At 40.7% G+C, this 24,001-nt stretch overlaps 1 protein-coding gene across 2 annotated transcripts in view; it reads left to right on the forward strand.

The window, feature by feature from the left end:
- Positions 1-413: 413 nt before the first annotated feature.
- The window catches only part of LOC120878600 (syndecan binding protein), a 31,568-nt gene continuing 7,980 nt past the window's right edge, over positions 414-24,001 (forward strand). Inside the window, exons 1-4 of one of the 2 annotated variants that reach the window (XM_040261267.1) lie at positions 414-526; positions 15,530-15,595; positions 21,900-21,978; positions 23,202-23,311. In XM_040261267.1, the coding sequence (XP_040117201.1) occupies positions 15,545-15,595; positions 21,900-21,978; positions 23,202-23,311 (240 nt within the window). In that variant the 5' untranslated portion in view covers positions 414-526; positions 15,530-15,544. The remainder of the gene's footprint in view (positions 527-15,529; positions 15,596-21,899; positions 21,979-23,201; positions 23,312-24,001) is intronic. The other variant, XM_040261268.1, reaches the window with a different exon arrangement.

Genomic DNA, 24,001 nt, shown 5'->3' on the forward strand with positions numbered 1-24,001 from the left:
TACTTTTGTGCACTACGACACATAACCTTCAACAACCAGCAAACTTAGATCAGACAGACAAAGAGTAATAAAAACCAAAGAGAAATGTAGCGCCAAGAAGGCAGGAGTCCAGAAGGGTTAGTGGGAGGAATGTTTAACAGCCTGTGAGTGTGGTGGAAGTCTAAGGCTGGCCAGGAAATCGCCGAACGACAGGTTCTCGGGACTCTGTGTTGGAGGCGATGGGAACCAAGTGAGCATGTGCGGAGGTGAACAACAGTAGGCGGGTGGCACAGGGCCGAAGTGCAGGAGCTGTGGGGAGAGAAGAGCAGGTGGGCTAGAGCGGCAGGAGGCGAGAGCCGCCCCCCGCCCTGTTACCATAGGGACCTGGTCACCTGACCGGGCTCCGCGCGCCTGCGCGGGCGGAAGGCGGGGGCGGCGCGGTGACGCGCGGCGCGGGCGGTCCTCGGGAGCGCGCCGCCCTCCTCCCTTTGGGTTTCAGAAGTCCGAGCTAGTGACCGGCGGCGGAGAGCGGGTCTCAGCGGCCTCGGTGAGCAGCCCTGCGGGGCTCCGGGGGACGCTCGCGCGGCGTACCGGGCGCGGGGACGAGGAGCGGGAAACCTGGGGGACTCGGGACCGCTGGGCGGAGGGCATTTCGGCGGCGGCCTTTCCCCAGTGGGCTCCGCTCCGCGCCCCTCGCGGCGCCCAGCCGGCCCGGGGGCGTAAGTTTGCGTGACGGCGCCCCTTTGCCCGCCCGCGGCCTTGAGGGATTCGGGGTTCCCGTCCGGAGAGAGGGGCGGGGAGGGAGCCTGAGGCCCGGCCGGGGACGATGCAGGCAGCCCCCCGTCCGCCGCGACCCTTTTTGTTCGTGTTGGGTGGGCCTGGGGCCGGTGCGGGGGCACCCTCCAGCTCTGGCCCCGGTGCCGCGATCCCTGTGTGCGGAGTCGCCCGCGGCGGCGGCCGCGTCCGAACGTCCGGAGTTGGAGGGAGGTGTTCGGCCGGCGCAGCCTTGACTTTCTGGAAGGGGGTGGGGAGGCGGCTCGCGGCGCTAGTTTGTGGAGAAGTTGGAGGAAGGGAGAAGAGCTCCCGGCTGGGTGAGCGCGGCAGGAAATGTTCCCAGAGGGCTCGCCTTTCAGAGCCTTCCGAGCTTTCCTTGCAGGATTTCCCTGTAATCACGGGAAGGAGGAAACTTACAGCTACGGAAAGTTTCCCCTTTCACCAAAACGGGCTTATTTCATCGTGGAGTCTTGTATGATGCCGATTTTAAAAAGAAATGTCTAGGTTTATCTAGTCTGTGTTGTGTATGTGGTCCGCATATCATGTACATTTACTGTTATTTTAAATATCGTGTGCACTTCCTAGGAAGTAGGTTTGGTTTACCAAACTCATAACATCCAGTGTTTCGAAGAAAAAAGTCCTGGCTAAAAAGGAAAATTACAGGGAAGAAGAGCCACAGGCTGGTTAGCTGTATCTCAAATGTATATAAATGGTCAGTTTAAAGTTTGTCTGTTCCTTTAAGTTTTTCTGTTTGAGATTGAGGGCAAACAGTAAAAATGTATGTTTTCATTTGCTCTGTTACCAACTTAATTCTACAAACTTCTGTTCTTTAAATGGTATGTAAACATTATAAATCAGATTGTGCTACAGAATTAAAATAAGGGAATGTCGTTTAATAGGTTCAGGAAATAGTCATCCTGTTACAGTACATATTTAACTTTGGCAGCATTAATTTTTCGTTATGTTTAGGCATTTTAAGAAAGGATGTGAAAATCGTGACTACAAGAGGAAGCATTTACTAATAGTCGGCGGTTGAACCTACTTTTCAGTAAACAGTTCCCTAAATTGAGCATGACTCAACTATATTTTTTCCTGTTTTTGCCGGATTTAGGTACTTTTAGATAGCAAATGCCAAAAGTCTCTAAAAAGATTCCCACCCCTGCAACTGTTATATGCAGTAATAGATATATTCACAATTATTAATGTTTCCAAGTGCTGCCAAGATTTTTTTTGTGTGTATTTAGTCTTTGAGGAAGTAATCAGTTAACGTGACTCAACATTTAAGTAAAGAAAAACAGGGTCCATAGTGTGTACAGTTCCCTTCTTTCGAGGTCCTCTAGCCAGCCAAATTCTCTTACTGTAGGAAACAGCTGTTTTCCATTTCTTAGGTATCTTTATAGGGATATTTTATACCTTAGAAATATATATTTTCCCCCTTCTGTTACTTTTCTTTTTTTAATTGCGGTAAAGGACACAACTTGATGACTAAACAGCAGGCATCCCAAGTGCATGTAACATTACCATCTTAACCATTTTTAAGTGTACAGTTCAGAGGTATTAAATATACTGAACGTTGTCATGCAACCATCACCACTGTCCATTCCCTCAGCTCTTTTCATCTTGTTCTCATTAAACAGGAATGCCCCATTCTCTCTTCCTCTCAGCCCCTGGCAACCATTTTGGTACTTTGTGTCTCTTATGATTTTGACTAGTGCAGCAACCTCATGTAAGTGGGATCAGGGTGTTTTGTCTTTTTTATATTTGGTTTATTTCACTTAGTGTAATGTTTTCAAAGTTCATCCATGTTATATATTGCAGAATCTCCTTCCACTTTAAGGCAGGGTAAAATTCCATTGTGTATTTGTGCGCGGGCATACATTTATATACACAGTTATACCACATTTTGCTTATCCATTCATCTGTTGATGGACACTTGGGTTGATTCCAAGGTTGAGCTAATTTGGGGGGGGTGTCTCCTATCCTGTTTTTATAGCACCTGGAGTCTGAGTGAACTCCGGGAGATGGTGATGGACAGGGAGGACTGGCGTGCTGAACTCCGGGAGATGGTGATGGACAGGGAGGACTGGCGTGCTGCGATTCATGGGGTCACAAAGAGTCGGACACGACTGAGCAACTGAACTGAACTAAACTGTACCCAGGGGATGCAGTAGTGAAGAGTCTGCCTGCCAGTGCAGGAGATCTGGATTCCATCTCTGGGTCGGAAGATCCCCTGGAGTAAGGAAGGCAACCCACTCCAGTATTCTGGACTGGAGAATCCCATGGACAGAGGAGCCTGGTGGGCTACAGTCCATGGGTAGCAAAGAGTCAGACATGACCAAGCAGCTGAACACGCACATGTGAACACACACCATTTTACATTCCCACAAACAGCAAATTAAGAGTTCTAAATTTTCCACACCCTCAGCAAAACTTGTTTGTTTGGTTTTTTTGGGTAGTTGTCACTCTTGTGGATGTGAGGTGTATCTCATAGTTTTGATTTGCATTTCCGTAATGATTAGTCCATGGGAAATAGATGGAGAAACAATGGAAACAGTGTCAGACTTTATTTTTGGGGGCTCCAAAATCACTGCAGATGGTGATTGCAGCCATGAAATTAAAAGATGCTTACTCCATGGAAGGAAAATTATGACCAACCTAGATAGCATATTCAAAAGCAGAGACATTATTTTGCTGACTGAGGTCCATCTAGTCAAGGCTGTGGTTTTTCCAGTAGTCGTGTATGGATGTGAGAGTTGGACTGTGAAGAAGGCTGAGCGCCGAAGAATTGATGCTTTTGAGCTGTGGTGTTGGAGAAGACTCTTGAGAGTCCCTTGGACTGCAAGGAGACCCAACCAGTCCATCCTAAAGGAGATCAGTCCTGGATGTTCATTGGAAGGACTGATGCTGAAGCTGAAACTCCAATACTTTGGCCACCTCATGTGAAGAGTTGACTCATTGGTAAAGACTTTGATGCTGGGAGGGATTGGGGGCACGAGAATAAGGGGATGACTGAGGATGAGATGGCTGGAGGGCATCACGGACTCGATAGAGGCGAGTCTGAGTGAACTCCGGGAGTTGGTGATGGACAGGGAAGCCTGGCATGCTGCGGTTCATGGGGCCGCAAAGAGTCGGAGGTGACTGAGCGACTGAACTGAACTGAACTGAACGATTAGTGATGTTGAGCATCCTTTCTTGTGATTATTGCCTTTTCCTCTATATTCTTTGGAGGAATGATTATTCATGTTTTTGGCCAATTTTGTTTTTGTTGTTTTAGGACTTCTTTAAATATTCTGGATATTAGTCCCTTATCAGGTATGATTTACAAATATTTTTGCCCATTCGATGAGTTACCTTTTTATGCTATTGATAACATTCTTTGACACAAAAAGTTTTTTCGTCTTCATGAAGTCCAGTATGTCAGTTTTTCCTTTGTGACCTGTGCCTTCGGTGTCATGTCCAAGAAGTCATTTTCAAATTGAATGTCAGGAATGTGTTGTCCCATGTTTTCTTCTAAGAGTTTTATTGTTTTAGGTCTTAGGTGTAGATCTTTGATCCATTTTGAGTTTATATATATATGTGTGCACACACATATATATTTATATGGTGTTAGATAAGGGTCCATCATCATCTGTGTGTGGCTTTCCAGTTTTCCCAGTGCCATTTGTTGTAAAGATTGTTTTTTTCCATTGAATGGTCTTTAGACCCTTGTCAGAGATCATTTGACCATGTATATGAGGGTTTATTTTAAGCTATCTCTTCATTGGTCTGTGTTTGTCTTTGTGCCAATACTATACCATTTTGAATACCATAGCTTTATAGTAAGTTTTGAAATCAGGATATGCGATTTCTCCAGTTTTGTTTCTACGATTGGTTTTAATTTCTTTCAGCAGCATTTTGTGGTTTCCATTGTACAAGTTTTTTACTTCCTTGATTAAATAAATTCCTAAGTAGTATATTATTTTTGATGCTCTTGAAAATGGAATTGTCTCTGTGTTTTTTCCTGATTGTTCACTATTTATGTGTAGAATTGCAATTGATTTTTGTGCCCTGACTATCCTGTTTCATTGGTGAATTTATTAGTTCTAATGCTTTTTTGTGGAGTTGTTAAGGTTTGCTAAACTCTAAGCATATAAGGTCATATCTGAAAATGTAGATAATTTTACTTCTTTTCAGAGAAGGAAATGGGAACCCACTCCAGTATCCTTGCCTGGAAAGTCTCATGGACACAGGAGCCTGGTGGGCTGCAGTCCGTGGAGTCACAGAGTCGGGCACGACTGAGCGACTAACACTTAACACTGACTTCTTTTCTAATCTGGATATCTTTTATTTCTTTTTCTTACCTAATTGCTCTGGCTAGAACTTCCAGTACTATGTGTGGAAGAGTAGTGTTGAAAGTGGGCATTCTTGCCTTGTTCATGATCCCAGAGGAAAAATAATTAATCTTTCACCTTTGAGTATAACGTTTGCTGAGGGTTTTGCATTATATGGCTTTTATTATGTGGCCCTTGCTTCCTTCTTTGCCTGTTGTGTCTTTATCATAAAAGGTGCTGAATTTTGTCAAGTGCTTTTTATGTATTAATGAGATGATTGTGTTTTTTTCCACTTCATTTTCTTGATATGATGTATTGCTTTGAACAGTTCTTATATGTTGAACTAACTTTCTCTCCCAATAATGAATGCTATTTGTTAAGAAGTGTCTAATCCGTTTAATAGGCTGTTAAGTTCTGTTCGTTAGTACTTTGTTTAGGATCGCATCAGTGTTCATATTGGTTTGTAGTTGTCTGGCTTTGGTATCAGGGTAATACTGTCCTCATAGAATGAAAGTGTTCCTTCTTCAACGGTTAGCAAAATTTTGAGGATTTATACCAATCCTCTTTTATATATTTAGTAGAGTTCACCAAAGATGCCATCAGATCCAGGGTTTTTCTTTGTTGAGAGACTTGACTACTGATTCAGTCTCTTCACTAGTTACTGGGCCTATTCAGATTTTCTGCTTCCTTGTGATTCTTAGTAGGTTTTGTGTTTCTAAGAATTTGTCCATTTCATCTAGGTTATTCAGTTTTTTAGTGTCCATTTGTTCATAGTGCACTCTTTATATAGTCTGTTTTATTTCTGTAGAAACAGTTCATTTTAACAGATATTTCTTTTTTTTCCCCTTAGTCCATTTAGCTAAAGGTTTGTCAATTTTGTTGATCTTTTTGTAGAACCAAATTTAGGTTTCAGTAATTATAATTTATTTTTTCTGTTCTCTATTTCATTTATTTCTGTTCTCATCTCTGCTACTTCCTTCTGCTAGCTTTGGGTTTAGTTTGTGTTTTCTTTTCTGGTTGTTTATTCCCCCTTATTTTATCACAGATTTGAGCGTGCTTTATATACTGGCCTAAATAGGGCTGTATTTTTTCTAGTTAGTGATAATATTTTGGATCTCTTTCACTATCTTGTCTGTTCAGTACTTCCTCCTTTGTTTCAAGAATTTTGCTATTACAGTTGGTGCTTCAGTGAATAAAATTCTACATATGTTGCTTTTTGTATGTAGATATATTTATAGACTAAAACCTGAAGTGGTATTTGTGGGTTGGAGAGTATCTGCATTTACAGTTTTGGTAGATACTGCAAACTCACTCTTTATGGAAATTGTACTACTTTATACTTTTACCAGTAATATATGTGTTTCTCAAAGCCTCATTACCAGAGAGCATTGTCAGACTTTGTATTTTTGTCTGTTCAGTGGGTGGGAAATGGGTAAAAAGAAGTTATTCTATTTAGAGTAGATGTCATATGACCATATTTCTCAATGGCTTATCATAACAATCTCCCTGGATATTTATTGAAAGAATTCCTAAATTCCTAAGCCCTTTCATGAAATCTGTGTCTGTATTTTTAACTAGTGCTCAAATACTTCTGATTTGGTGATTTGCCAGGTTTAGAAACATAGCTGTGGAAGACTGCATCAAACTGTGTTCCTTGACACCATCTGGAGTCATCTGGAATGTATGATCGTATGATTCATTGTATGAATCAACTTGAACATAAGAACCCCAAAATCTTATTCTAAACTTTTGTAGCATTTAAAGGTATATGTAGATGAAATGGCATTGTCTTTGAGGACAACTAATTGCTCATCAGATGTCATCCATAAAGTTGAGAGATAACATATTTTATAAATACTCTTCCAGGTTTCAGTCACATTTCTAATACAGCTTATTAGTGCGTTTAGTTCTTCCTGCAGTTGGTTCTCAAAACACATTACTGGTTTTAGATTTCATATCCATTTCTAATAGGTTCTAACATTACCGTCTGGTAACTTTTGTACCTGCGTTGTCAAAAAGCAATATTTTTTGTGGGGATGACAATTTATATTTGCAGAGAATTTTTGTGTGTGGAATTCTGTGGGGATGACTGTCTATTTCTGTATTATCAGAGAATTTTCACTTATACTTTTATAAACACCAATTAAAATAGTCAGTGCAACACAGTTTTAAAAATTTCTCTACCTTGCTGTTGTAAGGCGCATGTGGAGAAAAAGAGTGAGTCGGGCAGTCAGGCAAGAGAAGGAAATTTATTAGAGGGAAAACGAGAGGGTGACTGGCCTTTAAGGAAGTCCAGTGTCCTCCCTTTCTGATGGGGTCTTTCTTACACCCTGCCAATGAAAAAATTCTCTAATAAGAAGGACCCTGTCAGACTATGGTAGTACTTTGGGCTACTTTTCTATACAGCATTTCAATTGTTTCCTGTGCTGTGAGGTGATACCTCATTGTGGTTTTGATTTGCATTTCCCTGATGGTGTTGAACACCTTTTCATGTATCTGTTGGTTGTCTTTGTGAAAATGTCTGTCCAGCTCCTCTGCCCAGTTTTTAATTGGATTCAGTGTACAGGTCTTTCAGCTTCTTATTTAAATTGATACCTCTGTTTGATGCAATTGTACGTGGAATTGTTTTCTCAATTTCTCTTTCTAATAGTGTATTTTTAGTGTATAGAAATGCAACAGTTTTGTGTATTGATTTTGTATCTTGCAGCTTTACTGATTTTATTAGTTCTAATAGTTTTTTGGTGAATCTTAGGTTTTCTTCATATTCATAATATAAATAGTAACAGTTTTACTTCTTCCCTTCCTTTTGGAAGGGTGCCTTTTCTAACTTTTGCCTGCCTAGTTGTTCTGGCTAGGACGTCTAGTAGTGTATTGAGTAAAAGTGGCAAGGTGGGATTCTTCTCACTGCATTTTACAGCTGCCCCCCCTTCCTCCCCACCCCCCCACCCCCCCATTATGCTTTTGATGTCACAGTTTACATCTTTTATCTGTGTTGCCCTTAACAAATGAGTGTAGTTATAGGTGTTTTTTGTGTGTGTGTCTTCAGTGGTTATCCTAGCTTTATAAGTAATTAGTCCACTATCTTTATAGCTTTAAGCTATTCTAAGTTTTCTATATTTACTTTTACCATTGGGATTTAAACTTTGTTTTCCCGTTACTAATTAGCATCTTTTTGTTTCAACTTAAATCTCTTTAAAATTTCTCTTGAGGCTGGTCTAGTGGTGATAAACTCCCTTATTTGCTTGTCTGGGAAATTCTTTACCTCACCTCCAAATCTGAAGGACTTTTCTGGGTGGAGTGTTCTTTCAGCTGTTAGTCCCTTCTGTCCTGGAGTTTCTGCTGATGAACTGCTTAGAGTCTTTTGGGGGTTCTCTTGTGCATAACAAGTTGTTGTTCTCTTGTTAGTTTTTAAGATTCTTTCCTCGTCTTGACGTTTGAGTTATAACATGTCATGGTGTGGGTGTCTTCATCTCTTTTTGGAACTCCCTGAGCTTCTGGATCTGAATGTCTATTTTCTTCCTCGAGTTAGGGAAACTTTCAGCCATTGTTTCTTCAAATTTTTTACCTCTTTTCCTTCCGAGACCCTTACGCTGCGAATGTTGGTGGCATGGTGGTGTCTCGTAAGTCCTCTCAGCTCTTTTCATCCTTTTTTCTTTCTGCTGCTCCGACTTGCACCGCCCCGTCCACTGGTTTGTTTCTTCTCTTCTTCAGGTTCGTTTCTTCCTGCATTCTGCTTCCTCTAGTCTGCTGGTGAACCCTCTGTCATGTTTTTTCAGTTTTCATATTTTTTAGTTTTAAGATTTCTGCTTGCTTACATTTTCTGTATCTTTTGAAATTCTTTGTTCATATGTTGTTCTCCTGAACTTAGCCTCTATTGTAACTTAAAACCGTATTGGGTAAATCACTTGTGTGTACTAAGTCCCTTCAGTCATGTCTGACTCTTTGTGACCTCTGTCCATGGGATTCTCCAGGCAAGAATACTGGCATGGGTTGCCATGCCCTCCTCCAGGGCATCTTCCTGACCCAGGGATCAAACCAGGGTTTCTTACGTCTCCTACATTGGCAGGCAGGTTCTTTACCAGTAGTGCCATCTGGGAAGCCCAATTTTTTTATTGAGGCTTTATCTTGGTCTTTTGTTTGGATTCTGTTCTTTTGTTTCTTCATTTTTCTTGACACCCTTTGTTTAGATAAAACAGGCGCCTCATCTGATCTTGAATGACTAGTCTCATAGAGGAGATGAGCTTTCTCATTTAGCCCTGCCCTTGTACCTTGTTGTATCTCATACTCTTTTAATTTTCCAAGCAGCCTACTTTATTGCTTTTGGCTCTCAGTAGCTGAGGCTGTGCCAGGGTCTGTCACTGACCCAAAGGGGAGGATCCCAGTTAGCACCTAAATTCAGGTTGGTGCGAAGCCAGACCCAGACCCTCAGGCAGTAGCTTTTAAAGTATACAAATGTTCCCTCTGCACTGAGCCTGGCAGGAGAGCCCGTTACCTGTGTCTTTGTTTGCTGCAGTCCTGTTGAGCTGAGGAAGACAAGCCCTGCTGACTTCCGGAGCGAGGCTGTCCAGGGATGTTCCCTGTGGGTGGCAGACAACTGCCTTGGCACTGGGTCCTTTCTCAGAGACACTGGCTACCTCGGATGGAGCAGAGGGAGATGCAGAGATGGGGCCTGCTGGCCGTTCCAGTCTTTGGAGAGAATTATAGCCCCTGGGTGTATATTTAATTAGCAGCCCGCTTGCTCTTCAGGCCACAGCTATGAAGATCGGGTAATAGATCTCTTCTGGAGAGTCTAGGGTGTGTTCAGTCTGCTGTCTTTACACTGTGCCCTGGAGAGAGCCTGTGAAGAACTGTTTTCTCAGGAGGCCAGCTGATGGGGCACCCACTTGAAATGGGTTTCACAGTTAGACCATCACGGGGTTGTACCTGGGTGCAGCCAGGACCAACTGAAAGCCCTGTTGTCCTCCTCACGGACACAGCCCGCTCTTGGCTTGTCGGTGATGGGGCCCTCAGTTAGGGTCTCCCTGGATACCTGAAGCTGCCTTTGGGGTGAGTGTGTCGTGTGGGTTCTGTCCCTTCCAGGCGTCCATCATGACAGCCGCTCTCCAGCCCAGTTGCCTGCTCCTCATCCGTAGGAGCACTTGCACTCCTGTGGGACCCGTGAACGGACGTCTTGCCACCAGAGCCTGGCTATCAGGGGGTGTCCCTGGTGGCAGCTACAAAAACAGGGGCACCTGATGTGTTGTGCTGTATTTTTTTTTTTTAAGATAAGTGGTTCTGCAATCCTGAATTTTCATCATCCTAAGATTTCTTAAAAAAAAAAAACAAAACTTAAGTCTAAACAAGTAGACAAATATTGTTTTAACTTTTAAATGATCGCAAAGTTTAAAAAACTTTATTTATTTGGCTGTGCTGGGTCTTAGTCTTAGTGCAGCACTCAGAATGTTTTAGTTGCTGCTTGTGGAATCTAGTGTCCTGACCAGGCATTGAACCCAGACTGCCTGCATGGGGAGTCAAAGGGGAGACCCAGTTATAGTGGGTAGTTTGAGGGAAGGAGTGAGTCAGTAACTCAGAAAATGATGAGTACTGCCATTTTAGGTGATGCCAAATAGATGACTTTACCAGCATGTTTCCTACTTCAAGAATCAAAGCATCGCAGCTAGAAAGATGATCACAGATAAACCGATATGGTGTTTGAGTCCTTGAGGTCTTTGGTCTGTGTGCATATTTAAAGGAAGTTACTGCAGCATTGCCCTGAGGAGGTACAGGTCAGAAATCTTCATGCTGAGGCAGAATCGTCAAGTATTTTCTGTCTTTAGATGTTCTGGAAAAACCCTGAGACTGTTCCAAGCATTGAGAAGGTTCTTCAGTTCAGTTGCTCAGTCGTGTCCAACTCTTTGCGACCTCGTGAATTGCAGCACGCCAGGCCTCCTTGTCCATCACCAACTCCCAGAGTTCACTCAGACTCATGTCCATTGAGTCAGTGATGCCATCCCACCATCTCATCCTCGGTCATCCCCTTCTTCTCCTGCCCCCAATCCCTCCCAGCATCAAATTCTTTTCCAGTGAGTCACCTCTTCGCATGAGGTGGCCAAAGTACTGGAGTTTCAGCTTTAGCATCATTCCTTCCAAAGAAATCCCAGGGTTGATCTTCAGAATGGACTGGTTGGATCTTCTTGCAGTCCAAGGGACTCTTGAGAGTCTTCTCCAACACCACAGTTCAAAAGCATCAATTCTTTGGCGCTCAGCCTTCTTCACAGTCCAACTCTCACATCCATACATGACTACTGGAAAAATCACAGCCTTGACTAGACGGACCTTAGTCGGCAAAGTAATGTCTCTGCTTTTGAATATGCTATCTAGGTTGATCATAGCTTTCCTTCCAAGGAGTAAGTGTCTTTCAATTTCATGGCTGCAGTCACCATCTGCAGTGATTTTGGAGCCCCCAAAAATAAAGTCTGACACTGTTTCCCCATCTATTTCCCATGAAGTGATGGGACCGGATGCCATGATCTTCGTTTTCTGAATGTTGAGCTGTAAGCCAACTTTTTCATTCTCCTCTTTCACTTTCATCAAGAGGCTTTTTAGTTCCTCTTCACTTTCTGCCATAAAGGTGGTGTCATCTGCATATCTGAAGTTATTGATATTTCTCCCGGCAATCTTGATTCCAGCTTGTGTTTCTTCCAGTCCAGCGTTTCTCATGATATACTCTGCATATAAGTTAAATAAGCAGGGTGACAATATACAGCCTTGACGTACTTCTTTTCCTATTTGGAACCAGTCTTAGTAGAATCCAAATTGGGGACCAGTGCTGGAGAAGACTGTCTTGAGGGTCCCTTGGACAGCAGGAAGATCAAACCAGTCAATCCCAAAGGAAATCAACACTCAGTATTCATTGGAAGGGCTGATGCTGAAGCTCCAGTACTTTGGCCACCTGATGTGAAGAGCCAGCTCATTGGAAAAGACCTTGATGCTGGGAAAGATTGAAGGCAGGAGAAGGGGATGACAGAAGAGATGGTTGGATGGCATCACCGATTCAATGGACATGAGTTTGAGCAAGCTCTGGGAGATGGTGAAGGACAGGGAAGCCTGGCGTGCTGCAGGCCATGGGATCGCAAAGAGTTGGACACGATGAACGACGGCAGTGGGATGCACAGGGATACAGAGCCCTTGAACACGGCACGGAGAGATTCAAGGAGGCTGCAGAAAGCATAGGGTGGGCCAGATCTGGGCTGGGGTCAGTGAGGAGCACCAGTTCTTCCAGGAGTTAGACTAGTGAAGCCATGTTGTCACAGCGAGGAATGTTGTGATGGCTGGAGTAGATGCAGAGGGATGTGCCTGCTGATGCCTGGAGCAGTGAGAGTTAAGCTCCCCTCCTCCTGGTTCCCCAGGCAGCTGAAGGGAAGGCCTGGACCCAGACTCCTTCCTTCACTTGCTACAGGGTAGTGTTTATCTGATAGAGTCCTAAGTGAGAGTGAAGTGAGAATTTTGACACTGATGTAATACAGGTATTTTCAGAATCCTCTTAAATCTCATTAGTGGTCATTCTGAAATTCCAACCATAATTGAAAGGATATACAGTAGCTTTGTGGTTCTTCACAGAGGTCTGAGTGTTTTTTACACTTCGCATTAGGTCAAAGGTTTAAATACACCATACAAGTGATTCAGAGAAATAATGCAAGAGTATATTGTTCTCATGGAAAGCTGTTAATAGTGTTGTTCAAAATAGTGGACTTGTTGGGAATTCCCTGCTGGCTTGGTGGTTGGGATCCTGGATTTTCATGGCCGTGGCCCAGGTGCAGTCCCTGGTTGGGGAACTGAGATCCTATAAGCTGCATAGCAAAAAAAAAAAGAAAAACCAACCCAATGAAGGAGTAGACTTATAAGAGAATTATTTTGCTCTCCCTTATTTTGATGATATTGTCTAAAATATTTAATAAACATTTGTTTTTTGTCAGAAGAAGGCATTGTGTTAGACAAATGTGGTCCTTGATCTCAGGTAGCCAGAGTTAAACATAAAATAGCTATACTGAAAGGCAGAGGGAAACTGCTGAACTGAGAGAAATGTCAGACTAAGGTCATCAAAGGTGACCTCACAGAGGCTCTTGACTAAGACTGTGATGGAAAAGCCCTGGAAGGACATTTCAGGGAGAAGACAAAGCTTTTACAAAGATACCAAGGCACAGAAGCATGTGACCAGGGTGGGAAATGGAGCGTAGTGTGGGACTGGAACATTGTAATGCTTGGAATGAAATTGGATGAGATGAGACCACAAAAATCGTTTCAGTTAAAATGATTGAGGAATCCTTTGTATTTTATCAGAATAGTGAGATTTAAGGTCAGCTTACTTAAACTGACTTTTTAAAGAGTGTAAGTTGGGGTGATACTTGCTGCTTTTTTTAAAGATGCTGTATCTTTTCTAGGCTGACTGTGTGTGTGTTGGTGGGAGGGGAGGTAATGAGTGACCTCGGAGCTGTTCAAACAACGTCAGTTAATATTTGAAGAAAAGCTTCTATGGGGAAAAAAATTTTAGAAAACTACTTTGAGTTTTAAACCATTCATCCAGTTCATTTTTCATGAAAAAAAAAAAGGGATCTTGTAGGTGACCAGTGGCAGAACCAAGACTATAACTAACACCTGGATTGCTAGTCAACATTAGTTTCAGTAAATTTAGAATGATTTTGTTAATGATGTTGATACAATGGTTGAAAGTGTCAATAAAATGTGATTAAGGAGAAAACTTCTAGAGAACTGATCTTTGGAGACACAAAAGATAACTGTTTTGTTTTCCTGGATTAATAGAGTTAAGACATATTTGATTGTGCTTTTTCAAGAATTTGCATTTTATTCACAAACCGAGGCCCTATTCTCCTCTTCAAAACTGTATCATGCTACTTCTCTTCAGCGTTTTATTGGAGGTTCTATTCCAGGGCGGCTAGGCAAGAAAAAGGAATACGTAGGCAAAGGATTTAAATAGATGTTTCTTCAGAGAAGATATGAGGATTGGCCATCTAGGTTCATGAAAGATGCTCAGTATCCTTAGTTATTAATTAAGGAATTAGGAATCAAATCTACAATGAAGTGCTGCTGCACATCCACTCGGATGGCTGTAATTGGAAAGAACGACAATAGCAAGTGTGTATGAGCCCTTTTATATAAAGGGACTTGAGCATCCAGAGAGTTCTGTGTATGCGGGGGAGACTCTTAGAACCAGTGCCCTGCAGAAACTGAGGGACAGCGGTATCGTATTGGCCAAGTTAGGGAAAAATTGGAGCCCTCACACGTGTTGGTGGGGATGTAAAACAGTGCAGTCACTTCAGAAACCAGCTCCTCAGAAAGCTAAACACAGAGTCACCATATAACCTAGCAGTTCTCCTCTTAGCTGTGTATGAAGACAGTTGAACATTATGTGTTTATATAAAAACTGGGTTGTAAATGCTTGTTAGCATTATTAGTAGCATTATTCATAAGTTAGAAAGTGAAAAGTCACCCAAAACATCATCGACTGAGCGGATCCCAGAAGTGAATGGGGAAGGGCATGGGGTATTGGTGCCCCCGTACTGGGAGCCTGCTCAGCAGTGCTGGGGACTGTCGCTGCTGCTCCCTGCAGTGGCCTGGCTGGAGGAGGACACTGGATGGTGGGAGAAAGCACCCTTTCTCCTCACTGTACCTCCAGCTTCCCCATTGACAAAGCTTAGCATCTTCCCAGCTAGAGAAGAGCAGCATTTAAAGGGCCTGTCTCCATCTTCACAGAGCAGCCAATCGTGGGTGGGTTTTCATTGGGAGGCAGTAAGAGTGTCAACCCCTATACCAATTTAGAATATGCTCTGTTTTGTTGGGCTTCAAGGAAGTATTCATCTCAAAATACTTAAAGTTTTGGAGTATATATGCCTGTAATACTTTGAGACTTTTGTTTTAAATCACCACAAAAAGCAATTCATGGTCACTAAAAGTCGTTGAACAGTATGTTTATAAAAATTCCTTTCCCTTTTATTCCTCCTCTATTTCATTCATGTCTCCTATGATGTGTATTATTTTATATATATACTTACATAATGTGTATATATATATTTTTTGTAATAATGAGGTTTTGTACATCGATAACATGTATCAGCTGTTGCAGATTTTTGTTAGAAGGATACAATTCTTGCTCAGTTGCTAAGCCCTTGTTTGTGTAAACTAGATGAGTCACATAATTGTTCTTTGATATTCTAAACTATAGAAATGAAGGGGTTTTTTATTCAGGGAAGTTTAACATTTGTAATGGATGTAGCTCAAGAGAAAGGTAGTTGGCAACCATCAGTCAGCAATTTTTAGTATAGCTAGATGGTCATATTTATTGTTTTGCAATTTAAATCTTGTGTTAAACGACTTACACACGTTTATGTGTATGCTGCTGGCTCCATGTACTCTTTAAATTTCAATGAATTTAATCATAGACATTTATTGTTGTTGTTGTTTTTCTTTAGAAATATTCTGCAAAAATGTCTCTGTACCCATCTCTTGAAGACCTGAAGGTAGACAAGGTGATTAAGGTATGTTTTAAACACTTTTTTCCTTCCATGACCTCTGGCATACATTCTGATTATAGGTGAAGTGAAGCGAGAAACTTAAATAGCAGATGTATTTGTTCAATTTTACACTGTATAAACTCAGTTTTTCTAACTAGAACATTAGAAAACTAGAGATTTCTTCATTTCACTGTGAATTAATGGGCGCGAGGTAGTTTTTCTTTGAAATGGGACTTTAAAACGCTTCGGAAATAACTTGGTTTCATGACTGGTTTTAAGTACATTTTAAAGTTGGTAATATATACTCCAGATTCTTAGATGTTCATTGTCTTGTTTAAAATTCCTATGTGTGCTGTTGGGTTTTCAGGGATGACCAGTCTTTGAAGTAATTGTCTTCTCCAAAGTTAAACATTATCGAAACAGGGTGGCGCAGACTGCTTTAGGAGGAGGAGGAGTGTAAGAAGAGCTCAGTGAAAGCTGAGCAGTGTGTCTTCTTTTAAACGTAAGCAGCAGACAGTCTCTGCTATAGCAACAGAGAGTCCTGCTCCAAGTGGCTGTGTAAGACAAGTGATTCTAAAACTTTGATTAAGTCAGGCATTTTGTACTCCTTTGAGTATTAGCTTTGAAGATAGTTGCTTCTGCTTAAGAAAGTTTGGGATTGGGATCAAGTCTTGCTGTTTTGTAAGTTTTTGTTATTGGTTTTAACTGGAGATAATTGTAGTGTTTAGTGAACCATCCTGTTTCCCAGTTTACTTTCAATTTGGTCTTTTATAAACTCTTTTTATTTCTGAACTTCTTCAGCTGTTATTTGTTTTTCTAATTTGACAAGATAAACTCCCTGTTACACTTTATTCCAGAAATCTTTTTGATATGATAAATGTGATGAAATTCTTTTCTGTTACAAGTTGCTAAAGTACTTGAAAGCTTCTTACCCTAAAGATCATTTTGTTAGAGGTCTTGGCCTCAGTTTACTCTACATGAGATTGATTTCCTAATTAATTAGCATAAAATGTTTATTACAAACTTGTGAGAAGAACACAGGAATACAAGTGTTTTTTAGACAAAATGTTCAAGTGTAGAAAAAAAAAGCAAAAATAGTAGCAGTTGTGTGGCTGAAGTTGTTAGCCTCGTGGCAGTGATTGGCTGAATGTGGGGGAGATCATGAGTGAGTATTTCTCATCCTTTCTCTGTGGCTATTCATGGGTGGTTTGTAAAATCTCTGCAATCTGTTCAGTTGCCTAGGCTTTGATGCCTGACAGTTTTAAGTGGTTTATTCAGTCATCTCAAATCTGTTTTTTCTTTGCTATTTTGTCATTATTTTTCTCATGTGGTTTTTATTTCCACAGAGGTCATCTGAACAAGTATACTTTCTTTTTTTAAAAAGCTTTTATTTGAATATTTACCTTGAAGTATAACAGCTAAGCCATTACTGTGACATCAGAGCACTAAGTGATAGGATCTGCAGATGGGTCTGAGAGAATGACTCATTTCCTTTTCGGCCTTTTTTGTTAGTTTTTATGAAATTGAACCTAAACCACTGTAGACTTTGAACAGAGGTTTTTTTCATCTTGAAAGCAGCAGAAAAAGAAGGAAAGAGTTGATATTGGCAAATGTTGGATCAGAAAATGAAGGAGGCTGCAGTCCACCTCAGGCTGAGCTCTTCAGGGAGCAACTCGTTGTATGGATATTAACATTTCAAAGGCTTTTAAGTTCTGAGCACAAAGCTAGCTGCCTGGACATGTGACAGAGAGTAAGGAGGGGGGAACATGGATTTTAAATTCTCACTGGATTTAAAAAGATTCCCAGCCTAGCCGCTAACATCTTGGACTGCTTCTGTTTTATTTTTTCTTCATTTTCTGTGGTAGTGTTACTTGGGTGTTTGTTTTTGAGGCCCTTCTGTAAAGGTAGTCATAATCTCGCCTTTCACACCGCAGCAGTGACTTGGCAGCCCATATTCTGTAAACTGCTTCACAGGAAGCATTAGGCTGTGGCTCTGAGCATCGTGCAGCCCCTGCGTCTCTCTGTCCACCGTGAGTCTCAGACAGGAGCCACACCTTTGCGTAGACTGGGAAACAGTCATCAGCGTCCCGACAGTGAGCAGAGATTGACTCTGCTGGCTCCACGAGTACGGTGTCTTCTCATGCTTTCTGTAATGGTACAAACAACATGCCCACCCCCCACACACTTTTTTTTAACTAGTTTGAGATTTCAAGTGAGTGTGGAATATTTTGCTGCATTTAAATGGCTTATAGTGCTTAAGCCTTTGTTGTACCATCTTTCTTTTATTTTTACTACAAATTATATAGTAATTAAATATGTAACTTTGTGTTCAGAGAGCTTACTTCAGTATTCCTTGGATAAGAACAAGAGCAATGAATGAAAGAATAGAAATAATAGACCAGTATTAAAAGGATACATTTTTTAAAGTTAGTAAATCCTGTTTTTCAGAGCGGTTTTAAGTTCACAGCAGAAGTGATGCAGGGCACAGTTTTCATCTCAGTGGCCCTTCCCTGTGTGCCCTCCCCACCTGACCTGCACATCACACACCTCTCGCCCAACACCAGCAGCATCTTCACCAGAGCGGTACACCTGGGACAGTCACTGAGCTGCGTGGACATGCTGCTGCTGCCCCGAGTCCACAGCTGCACTTGTGTTCGCTCTGTGGGCTTGGATGAGTGTGTGGTGATGGGCAGCCACCATTCGGTGTCACGCAGAGCACTCTCACTCCCTCACAGTCCTCACGCTCTGTCCAGGCCCCCCTCCTCCTCTAGAATCTCAGGGTTGGACTCATACCGTAATTTGCCTTTTCAGATTGCCTTCACTCTCTTAGTAACGTGCATTTTAGGTTCTTCCATGTCTTTTTGTGGCTTTGATAGCTCCTTTCTTTTCAGTGAGGAACAGCATTTTTTTTTTTCCTTAGAGTTTATCCAGGAAGCAATCCACTGTCCTTTTAGTTGATGGTGAGAGAATTTTCAAAATTCAGCATATTTTGAGTTTGTGGATATATTTAAAATGATAAAGATTTATGTGCTGCATTTTATTTGAATTTAGATTGTGACATTATGAAACAGTTAATAAAGAATGACTCAATAACAGTCATATCAGAACATTTGGAATCCAAATGAGTGATGTACTTGCAGTGCTTTTGTGGACTTCCTTATTTAATTAATCTTCCATCTCTCCAGGCATCTTTGGGACTGCTCTTAGCATCAGTTTCAGAGCTTGATGATAAAGAATATAGGTGTAAACTCCCATCACTTAATCAGTATATTTTTGATTAAGTAAAAAATCTTACATCTGGATCTTACAGCTTAACTGCCAACAGAGACATATGTCTGCTTGAGGAGCTCAGATGTATCTGTAAGGGAAAAAGGAACACTCCATACGACATGGGCTGTGAAGGCAGCCCTGAGGGGAGCTCCTGGCATACCTGCCCCTGACTAGTGTTAAGTATATATGTTTTCAAAGTTTTGGCAAGTTTTAACACATAAATTACATTACTTTACCATGATTGTTATGTCAGTGATTAAGTATGCATTTTACATACTTTGTAATATTTTTGTATTTAGTATAACGTAACACCCTCTTCCAGCAACGCAGGAGAAGACTCTGCACATGGGCATCACCAGATGGTCAACTGAAATCAGATTGATTATATTCTTTGCAGCCAAAGATGGAGAAGCTCTGTTACAGTCAGCAGAAACAAGACTGGGAGCTGACTGTGGCTCAGATCATGAACTGTTTATTGCCACATTCAGACTTAAATTGAAGAAAGTAGGGAAAACCATGAGACCATTCAGGTATCACCTAAATCAAATCGCTTATGATTATACAGTGGAAGTGACAAACAGATTCAAGGGATTAGATCTGATAGAGTACCTGAAGAACTATGGACGGAGGTTTGTGACATTGTATAGGAGGCAGTGATCAAGAGCATCCCCAAGGGAAAAAGTGCAAAAAAAGCAAGATGGTTGTCTGAGGAGACCTTACAAATAGCTGAGAAAAGAAGAGAAGCTAAAGGCACAGGAGAAAAGGAATGATACACCCATTGGAACGCAGAGTTCCAAAGAATAGCACTGAGAGATAAGAAAGCCTTCCTCAGTGATCAGTGCAAAGAAATAGAGGAAAACAATACAATGGGGACGACTAGTGACCTCTTCAAGAAAATTTGAGTTACCAAGGGAACATTTCATGCAAAGATGGGCACAATAAATGACAGAAATGGTATGGACCTAACAGAAACAAAATATTAAGAAAAGGTGGCAAGAATACACAGAAGAACTATATAAAAAAGATCCCCATGACCCAGAAAACCAGGATGGTGTGATCACTCACTTAGAGCCAGATATCCTGGATTGCGACGTCAAGTGAGCCTTAGGAAGCATCATTATGAACAAAGCTGGTAGAGATGATGGAATTCCAGGTGAGCTATTTCAAATCCTAAAAGATGATGCTGTGAAAGTGCTGCCCTCAATAAGCCAGCAAATTTGGAAAACTCAGCAGTGGCCACAGGACTGGAAAAGGTCAGTTTTCATTCCAGTCCCAAAGAAAGGCAGTGCCAAAGAATGCTCAAACTACCACACAGTTGCACTCATGCTAGCAACGTAATGCTCAAAATTCTGCAAGCCAGGCTTCAACAGTATGTGCATCGTGAACTTCCAGATGTTCAAGCTGGATTTAGAAAAGACAGAGGAACCAGGGATCAAATTTCCAACACTGTTGGATCATCGAATAAGCAAGAGAATTCCAGAAAAATGTCTCCTTCTGCTTTATTGACTATGCCAAAGCCTTTGACTGGGTGGATCACAATAAACTGGAAAATTCTTAAAGAGATAGGAATAACAGACAACCTGACCTGCCTCCTGAGAAATCTCTATGCAAGTCAAGAAGCAGCAGTTAGAACTGGACATGGAATAACTAGACTGGTTCCAAATCAAGAAAGGAGTACAGCAAAACTGTATATTGTCACCCTGCTTATTTAACTTCTATGCAGAGTACATCATGAAAAATACTGGACTGGATGAAGCACAAGCTGGAATCAAGATTGCTGGGAGAAATACCAATAACCTCAGATATGCAGATGACACCACACTTACGGCAGAAAGTGAAGAAGAACTAAAGAGCCTCTTGATGAAAGTGAAAGAGGAGAGTGTGAAAGTTGGTTTAAAGTCAAAATTCAGAAAACTAAGATCATGGCACCTGGTCCCAGCACTTCATGGCAAATAGATGGGGAAACAATGGAAACCGTGACAGACTTTATTTTGGGGGGCTCCAAAATCACTGCAGATGGTGACTGTAGCCTTGAAATTAAAAGACACTTGCTCCTGGGAAGAAAACCTATGACAAACCTATACAGCATATTAAAAAGCAGAGAAATTACTTGGCCAGCAAAAGTCTGTCTAGTCAAAGCTATGGTTTTTCCAGTAGTCAATTATGGATGTGAGAGTTTTAATATAAAGAAAGCTGAGCACCGAAGAATTGATGCTTTTGAACTATAGTGTTGTTGGAGAAGACTCTTGAGAGTCCCTTGGACTGCAAGATCAAACCAGTCCATCCTAAAGGAAATTAGTCCTGAATATTCATTGGAAGGACTGATGCTGAAGCTGAAACTCCAATACTTTGGCCACTTGATGCAAAGAACTGACTCATTGGAAAAGACCCTGGTGTTAGGAAAGATTGAATGCGGGAGGAGAAGGGGACGACAGAGGATGAGATGGTTGGATGGCATCACCGGCTCAATGGACATGAGTTTGAGAAAGTTCCTGGAGTTGGTGATGGACAGGGAAGCCTGGTGTACTGCAGTCCATGGTGTCGCAAAGAGTCGGACACAACTGAGCAACTGAATTGACTGACTGAACACCTTATACTTGGTAAAACGTAGATAAACGTTTCATTGGGATATGCTGAAATGGCAAAATAAGTATTAGCAACTTAAGTATTTAAATTTTTAAGTGTTCTCCTGATATATACTTAGGTAAATATGGTTAAGCTTTTTTCCTTAGGTAAAGAAGGTGCTTTCACTTAGACTAAAGTGTAACTATCATTTCTTAATGCATTGTGAAAATATTTGCAGTAGCACTATGAAATATTAGTTATATGTAGAATGGTGTTTAGTTTTTTAAATAGTGTTAAATATTTATATTTTTTATTTTTTTATTTTTCTTTCAAAATATATTGCTAAAGTGTTTGAAATTAGAATTCCTTAAATAAAAGTAAAGGGTTTTAGGTTTTTTTTTTTAATTACTGAATTTAAGTTATATGAGAAGTCTTTTTAAGTGAGTCTCTATAGAGTGTTGTTAGAATTCTTTTTTTTTTTTTTTTTTTTTAGGCTCAGACTGCCTTTTCTGCAAACCCTGCCAACCCAGCGATTTTATCTGAAGCCTCTGCTCCTGTCTCTCAAGATGGAAGTAGGTTTATTCTTTGGGTTCCTTCTCCTTGAACAGAGATACCTGTTAAGCCTTCTTTTACTAAAATAAAGAATCCAGAATATATATATTTTTTAACATATACAGCATGAAATTGGCTGTTAAAGCTCTACTAGTAAGTTTATTTCAAAACAATCCTTTAATCAAGAAAGTGAACTGTGACTATGAAAGTATGTTTATGACTTTATGAAAATTGTTACTTAAATTTCACCCTTTGCAAGTCCTTGACTCACTGAACTGTCCCCTGTCTTTCCAGGGCTGTGGGGATTGATAGCGTTCTCCTTTAGGGGAACTTGCCAAATCCTGGAGTCTCTACCCTGACTCCATACCCTCTCCCTGGTTCCTTTTCCTTCTAAATTCATAGGAATTCAGGACAGAACTCTTAAATAATATGACTTCAGATACGAAAGGTGTGGCAGTCTCAATGGAGGGGGAGTTGGGAGAGAATGGATGCATGTGTGTGTATGGCCGAGTCCCTTTGCTGTCCACTGCAACCACTACAACATTGTTAATCAGCTCTACTCCAGTATAAAATGAAGAAAAAAAATTTTTTTAATACAAGAGGAGTGTTAAATAGGTTTTTATGGCCTGTCATCTTATAACATTGTTTCCTTTAGAAAATCCATAAATCACATAAAGAGCTTTTGGAAATAGTATCTAACTCTGCTGTTCAGTTAAATACTGTTAATATTTAAATGTACTGTTTCAAAGATTTCATTGCTATGTATTCTTAAAAAGATATGACAATAAATTTACAAGCTTTTTTTCCCTCACAGTTCATTTTTTTTGGTAGAAGAATCATTTTATAGCTGTATTTACTGAATGAATTAAAATGTAGCTGATTTGAAGTGTACATTTTAGTCAGATGTTCTTAAGTGGAGAATCAGTGGTATGTGTAGAAAATTCCTCATAGGTTTAAGAGAAAGAAAAGGCAAGATAACTTGGAAAAATTATTTCTAGTCTTGAGTATTTAGAAGTCTGAGGTTTCAGTTAAAATGTCTTCATACTTTCACTTTTATTTTTCTGTTTTCCATTTCTAATTGTCATTACAGAGAAAGGGGTTTTCCAGATTACTAACTTAAATTCATCCTAGATTTTATAAAATAAATGTGATTTTTTAAAAATACAAGTAAAAGTCCATAATAACAATGGTTTTTAAAAATATTCTACTAATTTTTTTTCTCTGCTCATTCATTTGTTATTAGATCTCTATCCTAAGCTATATCCTGAGCTCTCTCAGTACATGGGCCTGAGTTTAAATGAAGAAGAAATACGTGCAAATATGGCCCTGGTCCCTGGAGCACCAAGTCAGGGGGTATGTATAATGTAATTCGTTCTGAATTATATAAAATCATACTTCACACAGAGATATAAGCTAACTCGTCTTTATGGTAAACTCACAAATTTATAGCCTTAGCATTGATCTCTTCTCAGGATTGCCTTCTAGGTACTGCTTTTTACATAGTCTACTTCCTTCTGTGCTGTTACCACTTTTCTGATTTATTAGGAGTTAAAGATTCAGGTGCCTTTAACTGGTACCTTCTCCTTTGTCTTCTGCATTTAGTTATAGACCTAGTGACTCTGCTTCTGGCATGTTTCTTGTATTCATGTTATTCATTGTAGGCTTCCTGTAGCCCTGTCCATGATTTATACCTCTAACCTAGATTGTTACAGTTGTGTCTTCTTCTAGTAGCTCCTCTAGTAACTTGTTATATCAATGAATGCTGAGCTACTGCTAACTTTATCATTCTGAAATTCAGGTCTGTTATCATTTTTTTGCTCATAATCTTTTTAAGTTTAAAGCTTCTTACAGTTTGACCCCAAATTCTTGGCTTAAATATAGTGTGTCTCAGTCTTTTGTTAAGATTATTGCTATAAGACTATAATACCTTATAGTACTTGTCATAGGTAAATGCATAACTTCATGAAGACAGCCTTTATGTCTCTGTTGTTGCCATGACTCCCATGCTTAATACAGTACCTGGCTTTATTCACCAAATATTTA

Source organism: Oryx dammah, unplaced genomic scaffold (genome assembly GCF_014754425.2).
Source record: "Oryx dammah isolate SB20612 unplaced genomic scaffold, SCBI_Odam_1.1 HiC_scaffold_19, whole genome shotgun sequence".
Taxonomy (NCBI): domain Eukaryota; kingdom Metazoa; phylum Chordata; class Mammalia; order Artiodactyla; family Bovidae; genus Oryx; species Oryx dammah.